General features: G+C 47.2%; 1 protein-coding gene across 1 annotated transcript in view; it reads right to left on the reverse strand.

Annotated features, from left to right (window-relative positions):
• LOC146789604 (uncharacterized) overlaps positions 1–21,433 on the reverse strand; it is a 42,245-nt gene extending 20,812 nt beyond the window's left edge. Inside the window, exons 1-2 of the mRNA XM_085631144.1 lie at positions 21,048–21,433; positions 8,756–8,857 (exon numbers count right to left, since the gene is read on the reverse strand). Of these exons, the coding sequence (XP_085487270.1) occupies positions 8,756–8,857; positions 21,048–21,114 (169 nt within the window). The 5' untranslated portion in view covers positions 21,115–21,433. The remainder of the gene's footprint in view (positions 1–8,755; positions 8,858–21,047) is intronic.
• Positions 21,434–22,804: the final 1,371 nt, after the last annotated feature.

The raw sequence follows: 22,804 nt of genomic DNA on the forward strand, positions 1-22,804 counted from the left end.
TGTATCTGTGTTGTCCCCTCCTGCTCCATCCAGATCTGACAGTGGCAACATGTTGTAGGCTTCATCCTTGCCCCCATCATGGCCCTAGGTGTGCTCTGAGCGATTTGTGTGCCTGGTTGAATCAATCAATCAATCAGTCAGCCATTTGTAAAGTGCACAACATACCCGTGAGGGTCTCAAGGCGCTGGGGAGGCTGCTACTGATCGAACAGCCAGGTCTTGAGCATCCTCCTGAAGGTCAGCAGGTCTTGGGTCTGTGGGAGGGTGTTCCATGTCTTGGTGGCGAGGTGGGAGAAGGATCTCCCGCCGGTAGTTGTTCTTCGGATGCACGGGACGGTGGCAAGTGAGAGGTCGTGGAGCGTAGCTGGCGGTTGGGGATGTAGAAGGAGAGCCGTCTGTTGAGGTAGGCTGGGCCGGTCTTGTGGAGTGCCTTTTGTGCGTGGATGAGGAGCTTGCAGGATATCCTCTTGCTGACGGGGAGCCAGTGCAGGTCCCTCAATTGGGTGATGATGTGGTCGTGACGTGGTACGTCGAGGATCAGTCGTGCCGAGGCATTTTGGATGCGTTATAGTCATTTGATGAGCTTGGTCGGGGCTCCCGCATAGAGGGCGTTTCTGTAGTCGAGTCTGCTACTGACGAGGGCCTGGGTGACTGTCTTCTGTCGGGATCCATCTGTAGATCTTGAGGAGCATGCAGCGGGTGTTGAAGCAGGAGGAGGAGACGGCGTTGACCTACTTGGTCATTGAGAGTGTTGAGTCGAGGATGATTCCCAGGTTGCGTGCGTAGTCGGTGGGTGTCGGGGCTGCTCCCAGTGCCGTCGGCCACCAGGAGTCGTCCCAGGCTGAAGGGTTGGAGCCGAGGATGAGGACCTCCGTCTTGTCCGAGTTCAGCTTGAGACGGCTGGTCTTCATCCAGCCGGCAATGGCCTTCATTCCTTCGTGGAGGTTGGCTTTGGCGGTGAAGGGGCCCTTGATGAGGGAGAGGATCAGTTGAGTGTCATCAGCGTAGGAGATTATGTTGAGGTCGTGCTGTTGGGCAACGTGTGCGAGTGGGGCCATGTAAATGTTGAACAGAGTCAGGCTGAGGGAGGATCCCTGGGGTATGCCACAGATGATCTCGGAGGCTTCGGGCCGGAATGGGGGGAGGCGGACACTGTGGGTTCTGCGGGAGAGGAAGGAGATGGTCCATTCCAGGGCCTTGTCTCGGATCCCTGTGGGTTGGAGGCGTGCGCGTAGTGTGCAGTGGCAGACAGTGTCGAAGGTGGCGGAGAGGTCTAGGAGGATGAGTGCTGCAGTCTCGCCGTTGTTCAGCAGGGTCCTGATGTCGTCGGTGGCGGCGATGAGGGCAGTCTTGGTGCTGTGGTTGCTGCGGAACCCTGACTGGGAAGGGTCCAGGATTCTGTTTTCTTCGAGGTATCGGGTTAGCTGTCTGTTCACGATTTTCTCGATGACCTTGACCGGGAAGGGGAGCAGAGAGATGGACCAGAAGTTCTTGAGGTCTCTTGGGTCAGCCTTGGGTTTTTTCAGTAGGGCGTTGATCTCGGCGTGTTTCCAGCTCTCTGGGAAGGTCGCGGACTCGAGGGAGAGATTGATGACATTGCGTAGGTGGGGTGCGATGGAGCTGCTTGCTTTGTTGAAGACGTGGTGCGGGAAGGGATCTGACGGAGAGCCGGAGTGGATTGTGCTCATGGTCTTGATGGTGTCATCGATGCTCATCGATGCTCACGCTGGCCCAGGCTGGCGGGGTATCTGTTGGGTGCGGTGGTGTGTGGTGGGTTTCTGGAAGGTGAAGTGGATGCAGCGGTGGTCGGTCCAGAGGAGTTCGGTGGTGTGGCTGACAGAGACGTGCGGGCTTGAGGAGAAGATGGGGTCGAGCGTGTGGCTGGCGGAGTGGGTGGGCGTTGTGACGAGTTGCTTTAGTCCGAGGTTGGCGAGGTTGCCGATCAGGGTTGTGGAGTTGTTGTCGTTGTTGTTCTCAAGGTGAAAGTTCTGGTCTCTGAGTAGGATGTAGTCGGTGGAGGTCAGGGCGTGCGTGCTGATGAAGTCGGCGATGGAGTCGCTGAACTGGGGGCGGGGTCCGGGGGTCGGTAGACGAGGGTGCCTCTGAGGGTTGAGTTGGGGTCTGTGTGGATCTGGAAGTGCTAGTCGAGACCCTGATGCTGTTCTTGTGGACGATGGCGATTCCTCCACCAACTCCGTTGGTGCGGTCTCTGTGAGTGATCTTGTAGCCGTCTGAGATGGCTATGGCGATGTCGGGTGCGGAAGAGTCGTCCAACCAGGTCTCGGTCAGGAAGGCGATGTCCGTGGATGTTGTGTCGAGCAAGCCCAGAGCTCGATGGCGTGTTAGCACGCGGAGCGGGTGTTCAGTAGTATGCATCGCAGGTGGGTGCGGTATTTCTTGGCGGGTGGTTTGTCGGTTTTGAGGCTGGTGTAACTGCAGTTCCGGCAGGTGAAGGGACCGTGTGTGCGTTTCGGGGCGGCCTTGAAGCAGGTGTGGGTCCGTCCGGGGTTTAGGGCGTGGAGTGTGCTAGCATCGTAGGGGTGGCGGTCGTCGTGGCGGGAGCAGGGGCCAGGGGTTCTGGCGCTGGGCATGGTCCAGGCACGGACGGGCGCAGACGGGCTTGCCTTAGGCGCGCCAGTGGCATATATGGGGAGGTGGGAGGGAGGAGGCGGGGCAGAGAATGGGCAGTCAGGGGGGTGGGGCCGCAGGGGACACAGTGGCGGGGGCCGCGAGGGACGACGGAGGGAACAGAAGGAAAAAGGAGGCAAAAAACAAGGGAAAAACGAGTGGAACAGAATGCAAAAAGGGCACAGAAATAGGGCAAAAGGGCACAAAAATCAATGAAAAACCAGTGGCACAGAAGGCAAAAGGGCACGAAAACGAGGGAGGAAACGAGTGGCACAGAAGGCAAAGGGCACAATATCAATGAAAAACGAGTGACACAGAAGGCAAAAAGGGCACAGAAATACAAGGGCAGCTAAGAATCAGAAGGCAAAAACGGGCAGAGAGGCACGGGGGCAGCGGGGGGAACAGAAGGGAAAATCGGGCAGAGGACACGGGGCAGCGAGGGGTACAGAAGGAAAAACCGGGCAGAGACACGGGGGCAGCGAGGGGTACAGGAGGAAAGACTGGGCAGAGGACACGGGCAGTGAGGGGTACAGAAGGAAAAAACGGGCAGAGACACGGGGGCAGCGAGGGGTACAGAAGGAAACCAGGCAGAGATACGGGGGCAGCGAGGGGTACAGAAGGAAAACCCGGGCAGAGGACACGGGGGCAGTGAGGGGTACAGAAGGAAAGAAAACAGGCAAGGACCACGTACAGGCAGCGGGGGAAGACAGACAACAGCAGTCAGAGACACAACAATGAAAATACAGGCAATACAGTAAACAATCAGGTGGAAGATGAACAAACATACGGCCTACCACTGGCTACCAAGGATGAGGCGCAGGTGGTAGCCTTCGGGTGGAGGAGGGCCTCAAACTTCCTCAGCAGCGGCAGCTGGGGCAGGGACACACAGGCGGAGCTCTGTGGAGGGGGAGCGACCTACCTGGTGGGTCAAGGGTCGTTGAATGGAGCCACCATCAGACGGTTGTGCTGTGTGGTCATCACATGGCTCACTTATGCCTGGTTTTCTTGTTTACACACACTGTTTGAGTCAATAAAGTGAGTTAGCACAATGTCATTGCACAGGGTGGTGTGCAACATGTAGATTTAGTCATCTTCAGTGATGCTTTGCTTGCATGTGTTTGTACTGTTGCTGACACTGAACTGACAATACTTCTCTCTATCATGCAGCATCTCCCGTGGTCACAGAGGGACAGGGGACAGACACCAGTGGTGGGGAATCAAGCACAGCAGCTGGACGTGTGCACAGTGACACAGATGTGACCAGCGCCTCGGAGGGGGACAGGAGTCTGCTGGAGGAATCACAGCCAGAGGCGCAAAGCTCAACTTCATCTGATGCCTGCGGTGATGCTTCCATTTTGGTGGGCACAGGGGATGAGGACTTTGCCTCATCTTCCATCACACAGCGAACAGTGCCCACCCTCCCAGCCACTTCCTCTGGTGCTGCCCGTGTGCGCCCCAATAAAGGGAAGAGTGTCCTTCACCCCAGGTACCGCTGCCCCTGCACCTGTCCCCCCTGCTGCCATCAGTGCTGAGTCTGTGGACCTTTTGGCCCAGCTGTGTGTGGGCCAGACAGCTCTCCTCAATGCCTTTATAGACCACGACAAAAAATTGGCACAGGTGGTTGCTTTCATGGAGGGCATACATTCAGACGTGGGTGGGCTGCACCGGACTGTCCAGGCTTTGTCCTCTGCAGTGATGGAATCCCTTAAACTGGCACAATCTCGTAGTCCAGCTCCAGTACTTTTATCCACCCCCTTGCCGGTTGTCACGTCTGACGATAGTGACCATGCTCCACAGACCTCAAGGTTACGATACAGTACACGAAGCACACAGCAGCAGCCCAAGCGGTCCAGGGCGCAGACACCATCCCCACATAAAACTAAAGCCACCTCAGAGTGGTGGTGAGTGTGCCTGTTGTGTCCACACCACTTCCCATTGATCCCAAGTCAGGCAAGCCATTTAAAATACCCAAGAAGTGGAAAGGCACCCCTCCGCAATCTCCCACCCACACTGTGTCTCACGTCTGCATGACTCCACCTCCACGTGCCACCAAACCACCTGGTCCAAGCAGCCCTCCGGCTTCCCAAGCCACTGATAGCTCTACCTCAGCTGGGCCTCTCTCTCTCTGGTCAAGTGGTCCAACTATCTCTGACACACAGACAGCTCCCAGTCCGACTGACAGCCAAGTGTGAGTGGTATTCACCCTCACACACCTGTCTCTCCCACAGCGGTGCCTGTACTGCCCATTGTTACCCCCCTGACTGTGTTGCTGACCATGGCAGGGTACAGTCACACACATTCCCTGTGCAGGTTCTCATGGTCTTACTCTGCACTTTGTCCTGCCCACTGGCCTTGTCGTCCACTGCTGTTTCCCCCTTCCCTGTGCAGCTTCTCATGGTCTCACTCTGCACTTTGTCCTGCCCACTGGCCTTGTCGTTCACTGCTGTTTTCCCCTTGCCTGTGCAGCTTCTCATGGACATACTCTGCACCTTGGACTGGCCACTGACCTTGCTGTTTCCCCTGCCTGTGCAGCTTCTCATGTACATATCCTGCACCTTGGACTGGCCACTGACCTTGCTGTTTTCCCCTTGCCTGGGCAGCTTCTCATGTATATACTCTGCACCTTGGACTGGTCACTGGCCTTGCTGTTTTCCCCTTGCCTGTGCAGCTTCTCATGTACATACTCTGTACCTTGGACTGGCCACTGGCCTTGCTGTTTTCCCCTTGCCTGTGCAGCTTCTCATGTACATACTCTGCACCTTGGACTGGCCACTGGCCTTGCTGTTTTCCCCTTGCCTATGCTGCTTCTCATGGACATATTGTGCATTTTGTGCCTTGCTCTTCTCTAATCTTGGTGCCCATCTGTGCAATATGTGAATAAAGACAGTTGCTCCTGTTGTCAGTTTTGTCAGTGTCCTTACTAAATAACGTTTTTTCTGTGTGTATATGGTCTACTGTGCCACACGCTCTGTGTGCCACTTCAACATTGCCAAAGGCCTGTCTCACTTATTCTAGTTTTTTACAGGGGTGACAGGGACACCCATGAGTTGGTTGCCTGTTGTTTGGATTCTTCAGCCTTGTGATTGTGACTGTGTGCACATGTGTGAGTTGTATGTTGTGCACTGTGCAGTATGTTGGTGTGTCCTTACAGTTCTGGCTGACTCCTACTTGTTGTTGTGAGTATGCAGAGTGTGTGACTGGCAATTCAGTGTTGTGTTTTGTTGATCAGCCATGTGTATTGATACTGTTTATACTCACTGTGCAGACCTGCTGATCCACACTGACATTGTGGGTGTGTTTTCTCATGCATTGCTGTCAAATGGTGCTTTATTGCCTCCAGTATGGCATGTTGTATGTGGTGTCATACATCCCCTACCTGTGCTTCAGATGCCTACCCATTGTGAGTCTCCCTCTATTTGTGTATGGTGCACTCCTGCCATGTCCATTACTGACGTGCGCAACACTTCACTTTGATGTCAGCTGTCCCCTTTGTTTGCCTGTGTGTGTGCCTCCCCATCACTTCATTTGTGACACTGTGTTTTGTGGTGCAGATCTTTGCCCAGGAGCAATGTGCCACTCAGGACATTTTTCCAATTGGTTATATGTGATGTTCTTGTACTGTTTAGCAGTCACGGATGCTCATATGCAGTTCAACTGTTTGTGCTGTCTATTCCTATGGTCAGGTTATTTCCACTTTTGTGTCCCAAACTTGTGAATCTGTGGGTGTAGTGTTGGGTGTATGTGTGTATGCTGAGGTACTGCTTGACTTCCTGAGTGTGATGTTGTCAGTGTGCTGTTTTGATTGTTGTTGTGGGTGTTCATGGTGCACACACTACTTGTTGTGCATGCAGTGCTGTGGGTGTATGTTGCCTTGTCCTTGTTTGGTGTGCATCCCCTGTTGTCCTGCTGTGTTTGCTATGCGATTTTTTGGTTTTTGGCCTGTACATCTGTTGTGTGTTTGATGTGGCTGTGTTGTTCTGTGATGGTGCACTTCTTGTCTGTGTTGTGGTATGTTGTCTGTGCATTGTTCCTGACTGATGAGGTTGTGCACTCCTGCTCTGTCTGTTCTCCCATTGCCTTTCCACAGTTTTGTTGCACAGGTCATGTCTGGTCTTGTTGTGGTTCTGTGTGTGGTTCTGTTGGGTTATGTGTTTGGCTGTTGTTTTTGTGCAGACATTGGTTCTGGCATCCCTGTGTGTGTGTGATGTTTGTAGATACCCCCAGGGAGTGTGATTGTTTGTCTGTGTATTGACTGGACATTATTGACACCCTTCTGTGTGTCTGACACTGGTGTTGTGTGCTGCAGGTGTGAGGGGAGGGATGTGTGGAGATTCCTACTTGTGTTTGACAGTCATGGAGTGTGTCAATGGGCCCTGTGGGTTGTGCTGCTGGCATACTCCTGTGAAGTAGTTGTATGCATATGTGTGGCTGTTCACAGTTTGACTTCAGGGCCTTCCTTTCATCCCTGTGCCTAAACATGGGTTGCCTTGCTGTCTCCCTGAGTTGTGGCACTGGGGTGACTGTGGTTTGACTTCACTCACTGTGCCAGCCAAGTGTGCTTTGATGGTCTGAGGGTGTTGTTTTCTGTTCCTTGTCTTGCATGTGATGTACACATGCTTGGTGGTTATCTCCTTGGTCTTCCATTTGTGTGCACATCACTTTGGCTTTCCTATATGTTGTGCTCCATTGCTGCTGGCATGTGTGTCAGTGTGGAGTAAGTCTGTGTGACCTGTCAGGCTGTGTGTCCAGTGGAGTAGTTGTTCATTATCTGTGTTTGTTCATTTTATGCTTGGTCTCAGTTTCCATGCCATGTGTGTGGTGTTGTGGTGGTGTGTGGGTTGCCCTGGACCTGTGCTTCTATGTGTTTGTCTCCCTAGTTGTTTGTTGTGTGGTGCAGGGTGTTGATTCACCTAGCTTGTTGTTGTGCTACAGTTGTGCATGGGGGTGCACAGGAGGTGCTCATGGCATGTCACTTCATGTTGGGGGGCCTAATGTGTGGAGGGTGGAGTCGTGGACCTGTGGTCTTTGTGCACTGCCCATGCCTGGTGCTGGCCCAGCCTTCTGCATTGTGTGCATGTTTTCCCATGTCTTCACCGCTGCGGTGACATGACCGGGACATTACTTCACAATCGAGGTAGATTGGTGACCTGGATGCGGAGGGGTGATTTGTTGCCAGGTAGGACATGTGTGGGTACACTTGTGGATGTGTTCCTGTCCCCACCAGTGTGTCTGGTGTGAACAAGGACCCTGTATCAGCCCATGAGTTGTGTGTTGTGTGTGGGATTGTGTTGTTGCGAACCTGCGGCAGAGGCCACGACGGTCCATGATTTGCTGGTGATGTATCAGGTACAGCACCGGGAAGACGTGTAGAGCTGGATCCATGGCGGTCGGGACCGGGTTGAAGGGACCGGGACTCTGGTATCGCGCTCTGCTGTCGAGCTTCCGCCGTCTCTGGTTGGGCGGTTTCTCCGCTGCGGCGTGACTGGCAGTTTGGGGCATCCTGATTTGTACAGCGGAGCGGACGTCATTCCACAAGGCGGTGAGTCTCTATTGGCTCCCACCGCCATGGTGGCGGGCGCACTTTGATGGCGGTTCGCGTTGCACCGCGGCGGACGGGACATGCCACCGCCCGCCATACTAATAGGACCCCTTAGTCTCAACGAATCTTTCACTAACATACCTTTACGCACCCATGCATCCTTTCACCCATCAAACTCACCCGAGGATTCCTTTCACCCAGCCAGTCAGGTATCCTTTCACCCATACACTTTCACCCAACCAGGTAGCCATCCTTGGCTTTCACCTGTATACCCTTCCAACCATCCTTCACCCACCCATGTATCCAATCAGCCCCCTGTATGCACCCTTTCACCCATGCATTCTCCTTTTCCAATCATATTATGTCTCACCCATCCTTTCTCCTTCCATCCTTCTTTCTCTTTTCCATCAACCCATCATAGTTTAAGGTCTTTATGAAACTTTGTCTGCTGAGTTGCAGATAGAAGAGGCCATTACTCAACTCCCGCTGTATCTGCTAAAGAGGGTTGTGTTCAACTCTTCACAAGTCAACATTACACTCTTGTAGTGAGCATATAATTAATTGTCAATAAGCAAGCAATATGACTTACCACCGCCTGCTACTGCAGCTGGCTCACCCCCTTGTACCGCTGCTGCATCTGCTGACTGGTTGGCACCATCACTGCTGGCCCAGGCACTGGTGGCTGGTGCGGCTAGAAAAAAACATTACACATTTTTTGGATGCCAGTTATGCCTCCTCCTATTAATTTTTTATATCAAAATACAACCACACACATCACTACTATTCGGCTACAATATCTTCAATCAAAAACATCAGGTTGGGTATTTTTTTGGTGGCAATTTTTTAAAAAGCCTCAAGACAAACTATAATGGAGTGGCAGAGCTATTGATGAATCTGAGTTTTTGAAAAGAAATAAAAGATTGGACAACTGGACATATTGTCTTTGTTGGCAAATGCAATGGGGCCGTCCTCCTCATACTTCCTTCCAGCCATGCTGCATGGTTATCGCCAACTGCTGCTAATACTAGGCCTAGCTAAGACACAACTTTGGGGTGTCCAACGTGACCATGGCCACTCTCTCATTTTACTGATTGAGCATGAGCAAGTAAAAGAAAGCCTTCTCATCTCAACAAACATGCGTAGAATACCTTACTTTGGCATGCGATCTACATGGCAAGTGTAGTAGTTCATGAGCAATGGGTTCTCTGAGTCTTACAGTACCACCACTAGGCAGTCCACAAAATATATAAGGGGAGAGGGACAGGTGGCTGACAAAGCAGATGAAAGGAAGCTACAGACAGACTGTTACAGAGACAGTTTGAAGTAAAGTACAGAAACTTGAAATATAGAAAATAGGTAAATAGGATAATGCAGGGATAACAAGAATTTAGAAATGGATGAATTGAAGAGAATTTGGAAACAAATTAGGAAATGGTTAGAAATAATAATAATAACTCAAAATGAGCAGCGGTAAAAGTTAGGGCAATAAATATTAATGTTAAAAACAGGAGGACATACTGGGGACAGCACAGCCATTGGTAGAGGAAGTTTGGGAGGTACCTCCAGCAGCTCCCTCACCTGCCTCTGCCATCTTCTTGCCCCTGGATGCTCATGTACGACATAAAGACAAAAAAGATTGGTGGTAAATAAAATAATCTCTCCCCCAAAAACTTTTCCAAGAAAAGACAACCTCAATAACATTGAACGTTCCTAAATCAGGTTTACTAGTAGTATTGTGGACCATTCCGTCCTACTCCAAATTTCCTAAACCTACCTAGCCCTCTTCCAAATTTAGTAAACTAGATTTTGGAATTACCTATAAATTTCAACAAATGATGTTTGCTTCTCATTCACAATCTCAACTCCCTTTGACTGGCCAATTCACTAAGTCTGCATTTTTCATTAAATGCATAGATGGACGCATGCTTACACCAAATTGGTTGCTTGCCCTTGTGTGAGCTACGAACACTTCAATGATGTCATCATTGATGTCACTTACCATGTCATGAGTGATGTAATATGTGAGGTCATCACCAGTGCATTGCGGACATGTACGTTATAGTTAGCACAGGTAACTACAATTGCTAAATTTCACTGGTTTTGTACAAATGAAATGTGAGCCTATCTATAACGTCTCTGTAACCTTTGGTTCTTCCAGTGAGTTTCAAAGGCTTTTTAACTCAGTTTCCTAACAATAAGATCCCTGTAGCTTTCCTAACTGTATCCATTCCGAAACCTTTGAAATTGAGTGTGTGAGTCAGTGCAGCAGTGTCTCAGTGGGTGTGTGACTGAGTGCGTGAGTGTCTCAATGGGTGTGTGACTGGGTGTTTGTGTGTCTGAGAGGGTCTGACTGTGCCTGCATAAGTGTCTTACTGGGTGTGTGAGTGTCTGACTGGGTCTGTGAGTGAGTGCACAAGTGTCTCAGTGGGTGCATAAATGTCTGAGTGTGTCTGTGAGTATGTCTGTGAGTGGGTGCATGAGACCCTGAGTGTGTCTGTGAGTGGATGTATGAGTGTCTAACTGGGTCTGTGAGTGAGTGTGTGAGCATCTAAATGGGTCTATGAGTGGGTGCATGAGTCTCGGAGTGGGTCTGTGATTAGATGTGTGTGTGTGTCTAACTGGGTCTGTTAGTGTGTGCATTGCATGTGTCTATGAGTAGGTATGTGAGCCTCTGAGTAGCTCTGTGAGTGGGTCAGTGAGTCTTTGAGTGGGCCTGAGAGTTGGTGTATGAGTCTCTGAGTGAATATGATTTTGTACATTGGATATAGTGTCCAGAATAACATATATGAATAGTAAGCCAAAACTCATTTAATATAAAATAACAGCTTCATAGAGCATTACATATAAGTCATATCATTGTCGACTGTTATTTTTTAAAAATATTTTTTTAATTTTCCTCTCAAAATAGGTCATACAAATAAGCAAGAGTAAAAGATCCATTTACATAGTGGGCTTGAGTACAACTAAGGATCTAACTGTAAATCAGTGAACACATCTCATATTCATTATTCCATGTACTGATAAAACAAATAAGCCACATATAAAAGGACAAATATACTTAGAAACAAAAAATAGAAAAGAAAAAACTGAGAAAAAATGACTTGTTTGCTAAAACTAACATCAAATTCATCAGTCTAAGCAAGTTACTTAGTCTAAAAAAATTCATCGGATTAGGTTAGATTTCTTGGATTAGCGTGCTTAAGGGGCCCAACTAAGACCCACCCAGATAGAGTTAAGCTTTTTGATGGACCGGTGTCTCCTAGATTTAGCTGGGTAAATTCTAGATCTGGCAGAGATAATAATAATAGATAAAAGTTGCCTCTGTGCACTAGCTTCATTCGTCCTGTGGGCTGACTGTGATTTATGACCTAGCATGATCTCCTTATGTGTAAGCTGTATGTCAATGCCAGTACTGGAGCTAGTAAGTTGTACCACCCCTGTCCAAAATTCATGGAGCATAGGGCAGACGGCAAACATGTAGATGATATCAGCTGCTAAAAGGACAGACTTTGGACATTTAGCCATATACCCCCAACAATTCCATGACCATTTAACAATTCTATCTGGTGTATAGTACAAAAAACATATTGTTTTGAATTGCTGTAGTTTCAAATTGACTGAATGTATAGATTGGTCAATAGTATCTAATGCTGAGCTTCATCTGAAAGTACCTGAGACCACTTGGTGGCAAGAGTAGTAATAGCATTAGAATTATGCTGGGTGAGAGCTAGATATACCATACTAATACGCAATTTCTGAGCTTCTCTAAGTAGGATATCTAGTATATCGGAGCGGGACGCCAAAGTAGAGCTTGTAGCCCATCACAAAATATTCTCTGATCTGTAAATACTTGAAGCTATGTGGAAGGTTATACGATGCCTGAAGTCCGGCAAATGAACGAAGGCCATTAAGATCATAATTATGGCCAAGAGAGTTAATACCATACTGAGACCATGCTCTACCGACCTGATCGTGAAATATCTCAGGCAACACTGGATTATCCCAAAGTGATGTCTCTGGGTGTATAAAGGTAAAAACATATTTGATTGACATTTCCCGGCTAATAGTAGCTATGGCTCGAATGACATTAAATCTTACACGTTTGAAAAAGTTGGGATCCGTTAGTCTATACAAAAATAGTCTGAAATCCGATCCAAGAATACAACGAAAATAGAAATCAGCAGGGTCAAAATTGGAAACAGTCAAGAGGCTGCGTAGGCACCAAGGAAATGCTGCCCAGAAATGAAGTTTTAAATCGGTGAGTGAAAGTCCACCATAGTTGTACTGTAGTTTAATGAACCAAATTGCCAGCCTGACCCATTGAAAGCCTCAGTTAAAGCTGCCGATGATTCAGTCGAGTCGTTTAAAAAAATAATTGGGGACCCGTAAAGGAATAGCTCGAAATAGATATATAAATTTAGGGAGAACATTCATTTTAATGATTTTGCAGCGGCCGATAATTGAGATTGGGAGGTTATTCCATACCCTAAGTTTTTTTTGTACAGATATTAAGAGCGGTTCATAATTTACCTTGATGATCTGCACCACCTGAGAGGTCAAGTGGATGCCCAAGTATGTGGCCATTAAGCAAACCCCCTATATTGGATCTTTGGGTTCAAAATTAAGGAGGAGCTGTGTTTTAGCCATATTCAGCTTATAGTCAGAAAATTCCTTGAATCTATCATCCTCATGGATAACGAAATTGAGAGCCGTCGAGGGAAAGGGGGAAATTGTCTGCTGTTCAACATCCACCAATAATCCCCAATGTGACCTCCACATGTGTCTGTAACAAAAATGTGCACATCACCAATTCTGAAATTTAACATTTTCACAAAACTGAGGTCTTCAGGACATTTTAGGTCAAAAATCACCAACCTCGGTGTACAGTGCACCCCGCACATTTTGCCAATGATGCACAGTAATGCACCACACAGGCCACGGTCCAATTACTTTTTTCATCTACACTGATGATTGCATACGTGGCGTACACGTAGGCAGCTATTTGAAAAAACACTCACTTTCCTCTTGACACTTCTGCTATCAAGTGCTTCAATACTTTAGCTGCTGTTTGCCAACTGTGGGAGAATCATGCCTGGCCAAGCAGGTGAGAGAGCCCATCCCTTCTCTCCAGTGGAGCTGGAGACCCTGGTTGAAGAGGTTCTTCCCCTGTATGGCCAGCTCTATGGCTCACCATATGAACAGGTAACTATTTCAAATGCATTGTTTACTCTGTTCAACTTTATCCTTTTAATTCCCATTGGCCACAATATGCCTCTGAGTCCCAGAGTGAAACCATGCGATTTTTGGTGAAATTGAGTGTTCCCTACATAGGAAAATCATGTAATGGTTTACGAAGCTCTGTAATTTGTGGAGTGAACATTAGAATTGTAATGTGTGCATGGTGAGTCTCATAGGGCCACTGTATCCGCTCCCCTAAGGTACGTCACCCTCTATGAAATGCCTCCTCTCTCTGTCTGCTCTGGCCCCTCGTCCCTGTCCCTCTCTGTGCTTTCTATGACCCATACGAGGACAGTGGGTGGAGGACAGCCAAAATAGGCTATTGTAACACAACCTACACAGCCAAAATGGGCGACCCTGTAACAACAAGCGATGCAGAGTGCATGTTAATTGTTATATGTATGTGATATGTTACATGTTATATGTCATTGGTTTTGGGGAGAAAAAACAAAATATTAATAAAACTCTACTGAAATCAAAAAAAAAAAAGAATTGTAATGAGTGATAAGCCCTTTATTCTACATATCTGTGCATGGATACATTTCATGGTCCCCATGATAAGTTACCACATCAAATCATGGTATATATGTAAAGAAATGTATAGGCTTTAAAGCATGATCTGTGTCTGTATACTGTAAGAAGCAGTTGAAGATGATGTTAGCCATGTGTACAGACCCACAGATCACTCAGCCCTCATCAGGCTTTGCAAAACCACGGTCTAGGAGCTAGCTATACATCACAGACCCCTTCAAAGTGCCATACAACCTTGAGGTCATGTATTTGATGGCCAGAAGATTCCCTCTTATATATTGAATTGGTGGAAATGAGATGTTCATGTGGGATCAATTGGCAAAGCCTGCAGAGAGCAAGGCTTGACAATGAGTTGTGCCCTGTCTAGGACATGGCCCAAGCTGGGGAAGAATTAATGTGGCAAGACAACCGATGCACAGAAGGATGTTCCCAAAATGAGTTTTATTGAGCAATGGTAGTCCTGATTGCTTTTACATGGACTTTCTTTGGAATGGTGACTGATGTAACCCCTAACCTGATACTTCTTTTCATTGAACCACCTTGTCAATGTGTGCCTTTTACTTATGACAGTCCCCTTACTCCCACAGGTCTATTCTAACTTTCCTATAAGTCATGCTTCCCTTGTCCAGGCCTATTGCACAGCTGACACATTACTAGTGCAGATAGTTGATTAATTCTGAAGAGAGTCTGAAATGTCATTCACCAGTTTTCTAACATTAAATGCAATTAAACAACACATACAGTGGGATGTTGAATGTCATACCTGTTTCAATGCCACATATGGCAAAATGTGTGCCCTGTGATGGTAGTACATGCCACACAAACTCGATCTGACATAGTATGCAATCTGATTAAGTGGTCCACATGTCCACACATGCATTCCCAGAAAGGTAGCTCTCAGTGACATACATGCCTCCCTTAATGTTTGTAACCTAAGTCTCAGGATGTAGTCTATACTATGGTACCACATCCTATGACAGTGCACATCAAGTCACTGGGCCTGGCTGTAAAGTTGTCTGTACAGTCATGCACAAGTAGTTCACCCTTCAGGAGGTCTCAACGGTGTGTTGTGTATCGTAGAACCTCACATCACAGTACATGTAAGATGGCCCTGGGCTACATAATGTTAGTGGGCTGGCTCAGTCAGTGTTGAAGATATTCAGCAGATGACCACAAAAATGTTTTTGTAGTGCTTAGCAGATGACATTTACACATGTATTGTGTTGACTATTGATGAATGCCTGTGCTAGTTGTGTACAAAAGTTGTATCAAGCAAACATATATCCAAAAACTTGGAGTTTTACAATCTGTTTCTTCATTTATTGCATCCATTCAGGTCAACGCCCATCAGAAGAAAGCCTTTTGGAGAACCATCACCCGGAAGGTGCATACCCTGGGGGGGAGGGTCTTTAACCAACGTAGCATCCATTGCAGGAAGAGGTGGGAGTACCAGAGCGCTGGACCAGGAAGATCGTGGAGGTCCAGCTGGGCAAGTGCTTCCAACGTGGATGGGACACCCACGGGACCCTGATCCCCGCATACAGGAAGTGGCCTACCTGGAGCTTGATGTGAAGTTGAGGGCACAACAGCAGCTACAAGGGGGTTAGTCCTGGCCAGAATCATACATGTTATATTTCAAACTTTGTGTGTTACAGGCAGGCATTTCACCATCAATATTGGGAGTGCCTCATGTGTGACACACAAGATGAGTCATTGTTTGTGTAGGTACGGTAGCAGGTGCATGCTGCTGAGCTGTGCCTATTGTCTGTATGACCAGGAAAACAGCTGAGTCCAGTCCACTACCAATTTTCATTTTTTAGCAGACACCTGGCTGAGAGAAGTAATGAATCATGTCATGTTCTTAGTTGTTCTGGGTGACAATTACATCACACAGGTCACTTGCCTTCCTTGTGTAAGGAGGGATGCTCCCGCACTATTGTCTCTCATGTGATGGTGATCCTATTACATGTGACATGGTATACAGTGCACAATTTATGCAGTGACTTGCCAACACCTCCCATTGATAAGTAGTGCTTCAACAGTTAAATGAGTGCGCAAAGATCGCTGGTGCCATCAGCATTAGTGCCTACATGTTGCCCAATGTGCATTTGCTGCCTGTTGTTAGTTCATCTGCTATAGTGTTTCAGAGTTAATTCACTGACTGGTGACATGCATCAGGGAGTGAGATGTAGAACTGCAGAGATCATATGTGATTGTCTTCACTCATCCTTACAAGGTAATCAGAGTTTGCAATACCAAAGAGTGCTGTGATGGGCCAACCCATTGGCACTCTAGTGATCCCACATCTCCATGTCATAGATATTCACGGACACCTTCAAAGGTGCATTGGCTTGTCAGAATACCATCTATGAATGACATTATCTCCTCTACCAAGCAGGATTGGGGATGTTCATATGGCTATATGAAGTCTTGTGCCGTGTGAATTGAAGTATGCATCTCCCAAAACTTTGGACCTCAATGTTTCAAGTCCATGTTCTAAGGTACCTGTGATACATAGCTACAGCGTACAGCTTAAGTTACACTTTTCAGGTAGTGAACATATGATGAAGTCTGGAGTCAAAAGTCTCATCAGTCTGCAATGCGCATTTGCATGCAACCTGATTTCTTCCACAACACATATTGATGGTATATTGGTCTTTAACTTGACCTTCATGGCATCGTGATGTGTTGTCAGGCAAAGGAAGACCTGTGGATATCTGGGCCTTGTGTGAACAGTGTGTAAATGAAAACATTGCATCCATCCTATTTGGTTACATAATTTTACTAAGGTATATACAAGAGCTGAAGTACGCAAGGTGAACAACTATCGTAAAATGGAAATAAGGATGAATTGTAGACAAGTCCATCAATGCATTTGGAGCTGTCTGGAGAACCAACTTTTTGCAGATTATTTTGCATGCATGCATGTGCTCATGCTAAATTTGAAGCCTATAGAGTAAACTATGAAGCTGGTGTGATATGTGCACTTAACAAATGTTTTCTATTGATTTGTGAAAGTCAGGTTTGGATAAGCAGTTGCTGAATTGGGGTCTTGCGTGTCATCTTCAGTACGGGTGGATAAGGGGGTGCCACAGGGCTCTATTTTGAGCCCCACATTATTCAATCTATATGTGGCCCCTCTAGCCTCAGTCATTAGGAACTGTGGTTTTGAGGCCATCTCTTACGCCGATGACACGCAGTTGATCATAAACATCGGAAATGATCCCGTCGCAACGAAAGTCAAGTTCGCAGCTTGTATGATTAACATCGCTGACTGGATGAGGAGTCATTTTTTACAACTGAATTCCTCTAAGACCGAGATTCTCCTGTTCGGCAAAGCTGCGGACCTTTGGACCCCTGACTGGTGGCCACCAGAACTGGGTCCAGCCCCCATCCCTAGAAGTTGTGCGAGGAACTTAGGGATCATTCTAGATAACCAGCTCTCAATGGAGACTCAAGTGAAAACTCTGGCCTCCTCTTGTTTTGGGACCATGCGGATGTTGAGGAAGATTTTCCCTTGGATCCCGCTGAGTGCTAAAAAGACCCTCATCCAGGCACTGTTAATGAGTCGCCTGGATTATGGCAACTCCTTACTGGTTGGAATCAGGGAGGACCTTTTTTCTAGATTGCAGGTAGTGCAAAATACCGCTGCTCGCCTTGCTCTTGATAAGCCTGCGCGAACTCCCTCTCTGCCGCTTCTACACCAACTACATTGGCTGCCAGTCAGAAAACGGGCCACGTTTAAAATGCTGTGTCTGGTCTTTAGGTCCCTACATGGACTGGGACCAGTTTATCTTACGGATAAACTCAAATGGTATCAGCCCACAAGGCAGCTTAGATCTAGTAATCACAAAACATTGTGTGAACATAAAATTAGGAAGGTAAGGATAGGGGGTCGTGCCTTTTCTTACTTGGCCCCCAAGCTGTGGAACAGCCTTCCTGAATCAATTCGCCAATGCTCAAACTTGGCACTATTTAAAAAAATGCTCAAAACATGGCTTTTCTAATTGTTCTTTCCCTTTTCTGATCACTGATCTCTTTCTCCAGCGCTGAGAGATCCCCTTGGGGATGATTCGTGCGCGATATAAATGATCAAAATAAATAAATAAATTAACCCATTTCACATGTCATTTCAGAGTCATCCAGGCCAGGTGAAGGGGCATTGTTGGGGACTCAGCTGGTCACAGTGGTTCCGGATGTGACACCTCAGATACAGAGGGACCCAGTGACCAGGAGGGTGTAGGGTGTGCCACAGAGAACAGCATCTCATCATCTTCAGCAGAGTCATCCTCCGGTGGACACCCCTGAGTGATGGCAGACCCCACAGAATTAGTACCACCTTCATCCTTGTCCGCCACCCCCAGTTCCATCGCCACCCTCCCTATTGTCCCCCAACCAGTTGTCCAGCCAAATACCCTAAGAGGGGAGCAGTCCCCTTCACCCCAGGCACCTCAGGCCCGGCCTCCAGTATCCCTGCTACCCTGAGTGACAAGGCTATTGACTCCTGATGAACATCTCTGTGAGTCTGATTGCACTACTGAGTGTTATCCAGGAGCAAGGCAACCCGCTGACACAGATGGTGGCCTACCTAGAAGGCATTCACAGTGCAATGTCTGGCCCACAGTGGTCTTTTCAGGCTCTGGCATCCTCCCTCATGGCAGCTCTTCAACCATTCCAACCTTTCACCTCCTGCTTCTTCCTCATTCAAATTCCCTATACCCATGCCTATGCCTAGCACACATACACACACACTTTATCCAACAAAAGCACCACACACAAACAGAAAAAACGCACAAAAATCACAAAAATCACAGACATACAACCACTCAAATGACACACACACCCTCACCACCCCACCACACCCATACACCACACCAACACCCACAGACCCCTCCACAACCACACCCACACCCCCAAACACCACACCAACACCCACAGATCCCTCCACAACCACACCCAGACACCACACCAGCACCCACAGACCCCTCCACAACCACACCCATACCCCCAGACACCACACGGGAAACAACCTTTACAACGCAACTATTACATCGCACTACACTTACAACGCAGGCATTACAACGGAACATCCTTTACAACGCATGACACTACAACGCATACCATTACAACGCATACCATTACAACGCAGACACTACATCGCATGTCAGTACAACGCAGGCATTACAACGCATACCATTACAATGCATACCATTGGAGTTAGAATATTAATTTTTAACCCCTACACTGTCCAACACTTACCCTACTGTTGCACCCCCTGGAGTTAGAATAGTAATTTTTACCCCTATACTATCCAACACTTACCCTACTGTTGCACCCCCTGGAGTTAGAATAGTAATTTTTACCCCTATACTATCCAACACTTACCCTACTGTTGCACCCCCTGGAGTTAGAATAGTAATTTTTACCCCTATACTATCCAACACTTACCTTAAATGCAATGTAACATTATGCATTGTAATGGTATGCGTTGTAAAAGTAGTATGCGATGTAATGGAATGCGTTGTAAAGGTAGTTTTTTAAAATGCGTTGTAGTGTCATGCGATGTAATGGAATGCGTTGTAGTGGATGTTGCGTTGTAAAAATGTTGCGTTGTAAGTGCATGCGTTGTAAAAGTATGCGTTGTAACGTCATACATCCCACCACACCAATACCCAAAGACCTCTCTACAACCACGCCCATACCCCCAGACAACACTCCAACATCCGCAGACCTCTCCACAACATCCAGCATGTCCACATCACATACAACAAAGAAACGCAAATGCTCACACTGACCCACACAACAGACATCGACAGAATACACAGTTGATACAGCACACACACCTCCAACTTCCACTCCCTCTACCTGCCAAACCCAATTCCATCCAGAACATCCTACCCTTTTCCCCCATTAAGATGTCTTGTCTGCCCTTGCCCTTACCCCTGTGGAAACAGACCCCCCCCCCAAAGTCCCAAACACCTCTCCCAAAGCCCAACCCATCCCTTCCACATCCCAATCCATGCCTGAGAAACCTGATCCCTACCCCACTAAACACAACCCTACCACCAATAAGCCCAAGAAAACCCCTCCCAATGAGTAATCCATCCCTTTCAGATCCCAATCCACCCCTGAGAAACCTGATCCGGACGTCACTATTGGATATTATATTATATGGTAAGTATTTCATCTTGGGTTGGCCCCAGTCAACTTCATTTAGGTTACACTTCTCCCTGCAATATGGGTTGGATATGTGTTTGATGTGTTTAAGTTAGATATTTGTTTATCCACACATGGAGGGTGTTAAACTGTTATACCTTTGTTGACATTTATATGGACATGCGTCCATTCTGCTGTGTGTATCTTACACCTACTTTATCTACATGTGTGACAAAAGCTGTTAGAGCTGTGTTTGCTTTAATCATTTGCACTTACACGTTACCCACACATGCATGGCACCTGGTTATGCTAGTTTGTCCCTGATATACTTCAATACACAGGTCTTGTGCATATTGATGTTTTCAGGAATGTATCAAATGGACTGGGCCCCCGGGCCCCAGCCTTTCAGGGTTCCCCCTGGTAGACGCATGCCTATTCTGCAGAGAGTACTTACATGGTGCCCTTTGAATGCTTCTCACAGTGATTATTTGTAATCCCATTTATTGACATTACCTTTTACTGTAGGTGACGGGTGAGAGTCCAATACAGAGTTGTAGCAGATAGATTGTGTTTCATTTTTATGACACACCCATGCAGATGTAAATTTGATATCACAATAGGACCTAGTATGTGTGCAATGTGAGGGTATTGGAGGGATTAATAGGTGTTATATTGACAAGGAGATGCTGTTGTTTGACACAATGTAATGCACACATCACTATCACTGATTGTGAGATGTAAACACATGTCCATTTGTGTACAGTGTGCCTGTGCAGTGTCAATAACTTGGCCAAGGAGGTCCTCATACAGATGTATTTGGGTTATACATTTAAAACAATCTCAAACAGGGTCCCACAAAATATGTTTAACCAAGGGACCCCAACCCCCTTGCCAGGTCCATGGCGGGGCATTAATTTGCTGAGGAGTCTATGGAAACAGGTAGGAGTATGACTTACCATCGGTAGCGTCTGCAACGGTGTCTGTTTTGAACGTGGTCAAGCAGGTACAGCAGTGAAAGTACATGTACGATTGGCTCCATGGCGACACAGAACGTGTAGAAGTGAGTACAGGTGAGTTTCATTCGGCCTTATATCCCTCCCCTTCTGCCAACTCAGATGTGGTGCTTGGACAACCATGTTCACGTCAACTGTACGGCAACTCGTAATTGGCCGGTGGCTACATTGGCGGTCCGCCCTCTGACAGACTCATTGGCCTATTCCAAGGCCGCCGCAGTCGGGATTTCCTGGCAGTGGCAGCAGGATTGCAGTGGTCTTTCGTCTATATAACTACATGTCTCTTAATGCGGAGGTCGGACTGCCAGCGGAGCGGCAGTCAATCCGAGGCTAAAACCACGGTGGTCCCAAGACCGCCAAACTCTTAATCAGGTTCTTCATGTGTTGAGCAGAGAGAAAGAAACGTTCCTGTGAATTATTTGTTGGTGGCTTGCTGGTTCTGATTTGGGGACGCTCTGCAGGATAAATCTTGGCCTGCCAGGAGCCTGATGCGAGCTGCCGGGTTTGACGGTTGAGCAGGGCAGCTGTTTAGTCCCTGAAAAAAGTGCAAATCTGTTCTTCTACTTCAAAAACTTTTTTCTTTGAATATTAATAGCTTATTTATATCGATGGCACACGCTGTTCCAGTCCCTTTGAAAAAACTCGTTGTACTTAAGAGACATTTACATACTGCTGCGCGTTGTGATTGTCAAACCTGTGAATCAAACATTAATGGCAGCACTGTTTTTGCATTAATCACTACAGTTACAGGATGGCACTTTTCTAGTTATTTGTCACAAAATGATCTCTGAGTATTAAACAAACATCATTTTAAAAACGTATCGAAATCAATGAATTTCTGACCTAAAGCCTCTTTCGACCAACAACACCTCGGGTGAAAACAAAAACATTTCCCTTGTCCTAAGAAGTTCATAAAAATCCCCAACCACTCAATTCAAATGCGAGTTTTGCCCGCTTTGTGTTAGCTGAGCGCCCTCCCTCTGAGGTGCACAGAGAGGGGGTCTTACTTTCTCACTGTTGCGAGGATCAGTAAACTGAGTTGTGAATCTATAAAATATGCACCATGACGCTACTTACGGAATTACCATTTGTGTTGTGTGCATGTTAATACATTTAAAATCTCCTTGGGGCATATGTATCAAACGATTTTTTAATCGCAAACGCTGCGGTTCGCAAAATAACAGCGTTTGCGATTGAAAAATCGCTAATCGGGATGTATGAGCCAATATCCCATCGCAAAATTAAGGAATTGCTAATTTAGCGATTTCTTAATTTTGCGTAAGCATTTAAGAAATCGCAAATCGCGATTTCTTAAATGATATGTAACACGCATCCAAGTTGTGCGAATTATCCTTAAGAAATCGCAAATTACCACCAACTTCTAGTTGGTGGTAATTTGCGATTTCCTTTCAAAATGCACTTGTTTGATTTTTACAAAGTGCCACGTGGCGCACGATGTGCGCCATATGCGCACACATGCTCATTTCAGGGGTGCATCAGGGTGTCATCATGACACCCTTGCACCTTTGAAATTATTCTCAAATTGCGATTATCAAATTGCGAATCGCAATTTGAGAATTACTTCCCATACAATTCCTATGGGTCTCCTGGCCCATAGGAATGAATGGGAAGGAATTCCTTAATTGCGATTTCGCAATTTTCTAATCGCAATTAGGGAATTTTAAGAAATCGCAAAAGTT

The sequence above is a fragment of the Triturus cristatus genome, chromosome 10 (genome assembly GCF_964204655.1).
Source record: "Triturus cristatus chromosome 10, aTriCri1.1, whole genome shotgun sequence".
Classification (NCBI taxonomy): domain Eukaryota; kingdom Metazoa; phylum Chordata; class Amphibia; order Caudata; family Salamandridae; genus Triturus; species Triturus cristatus.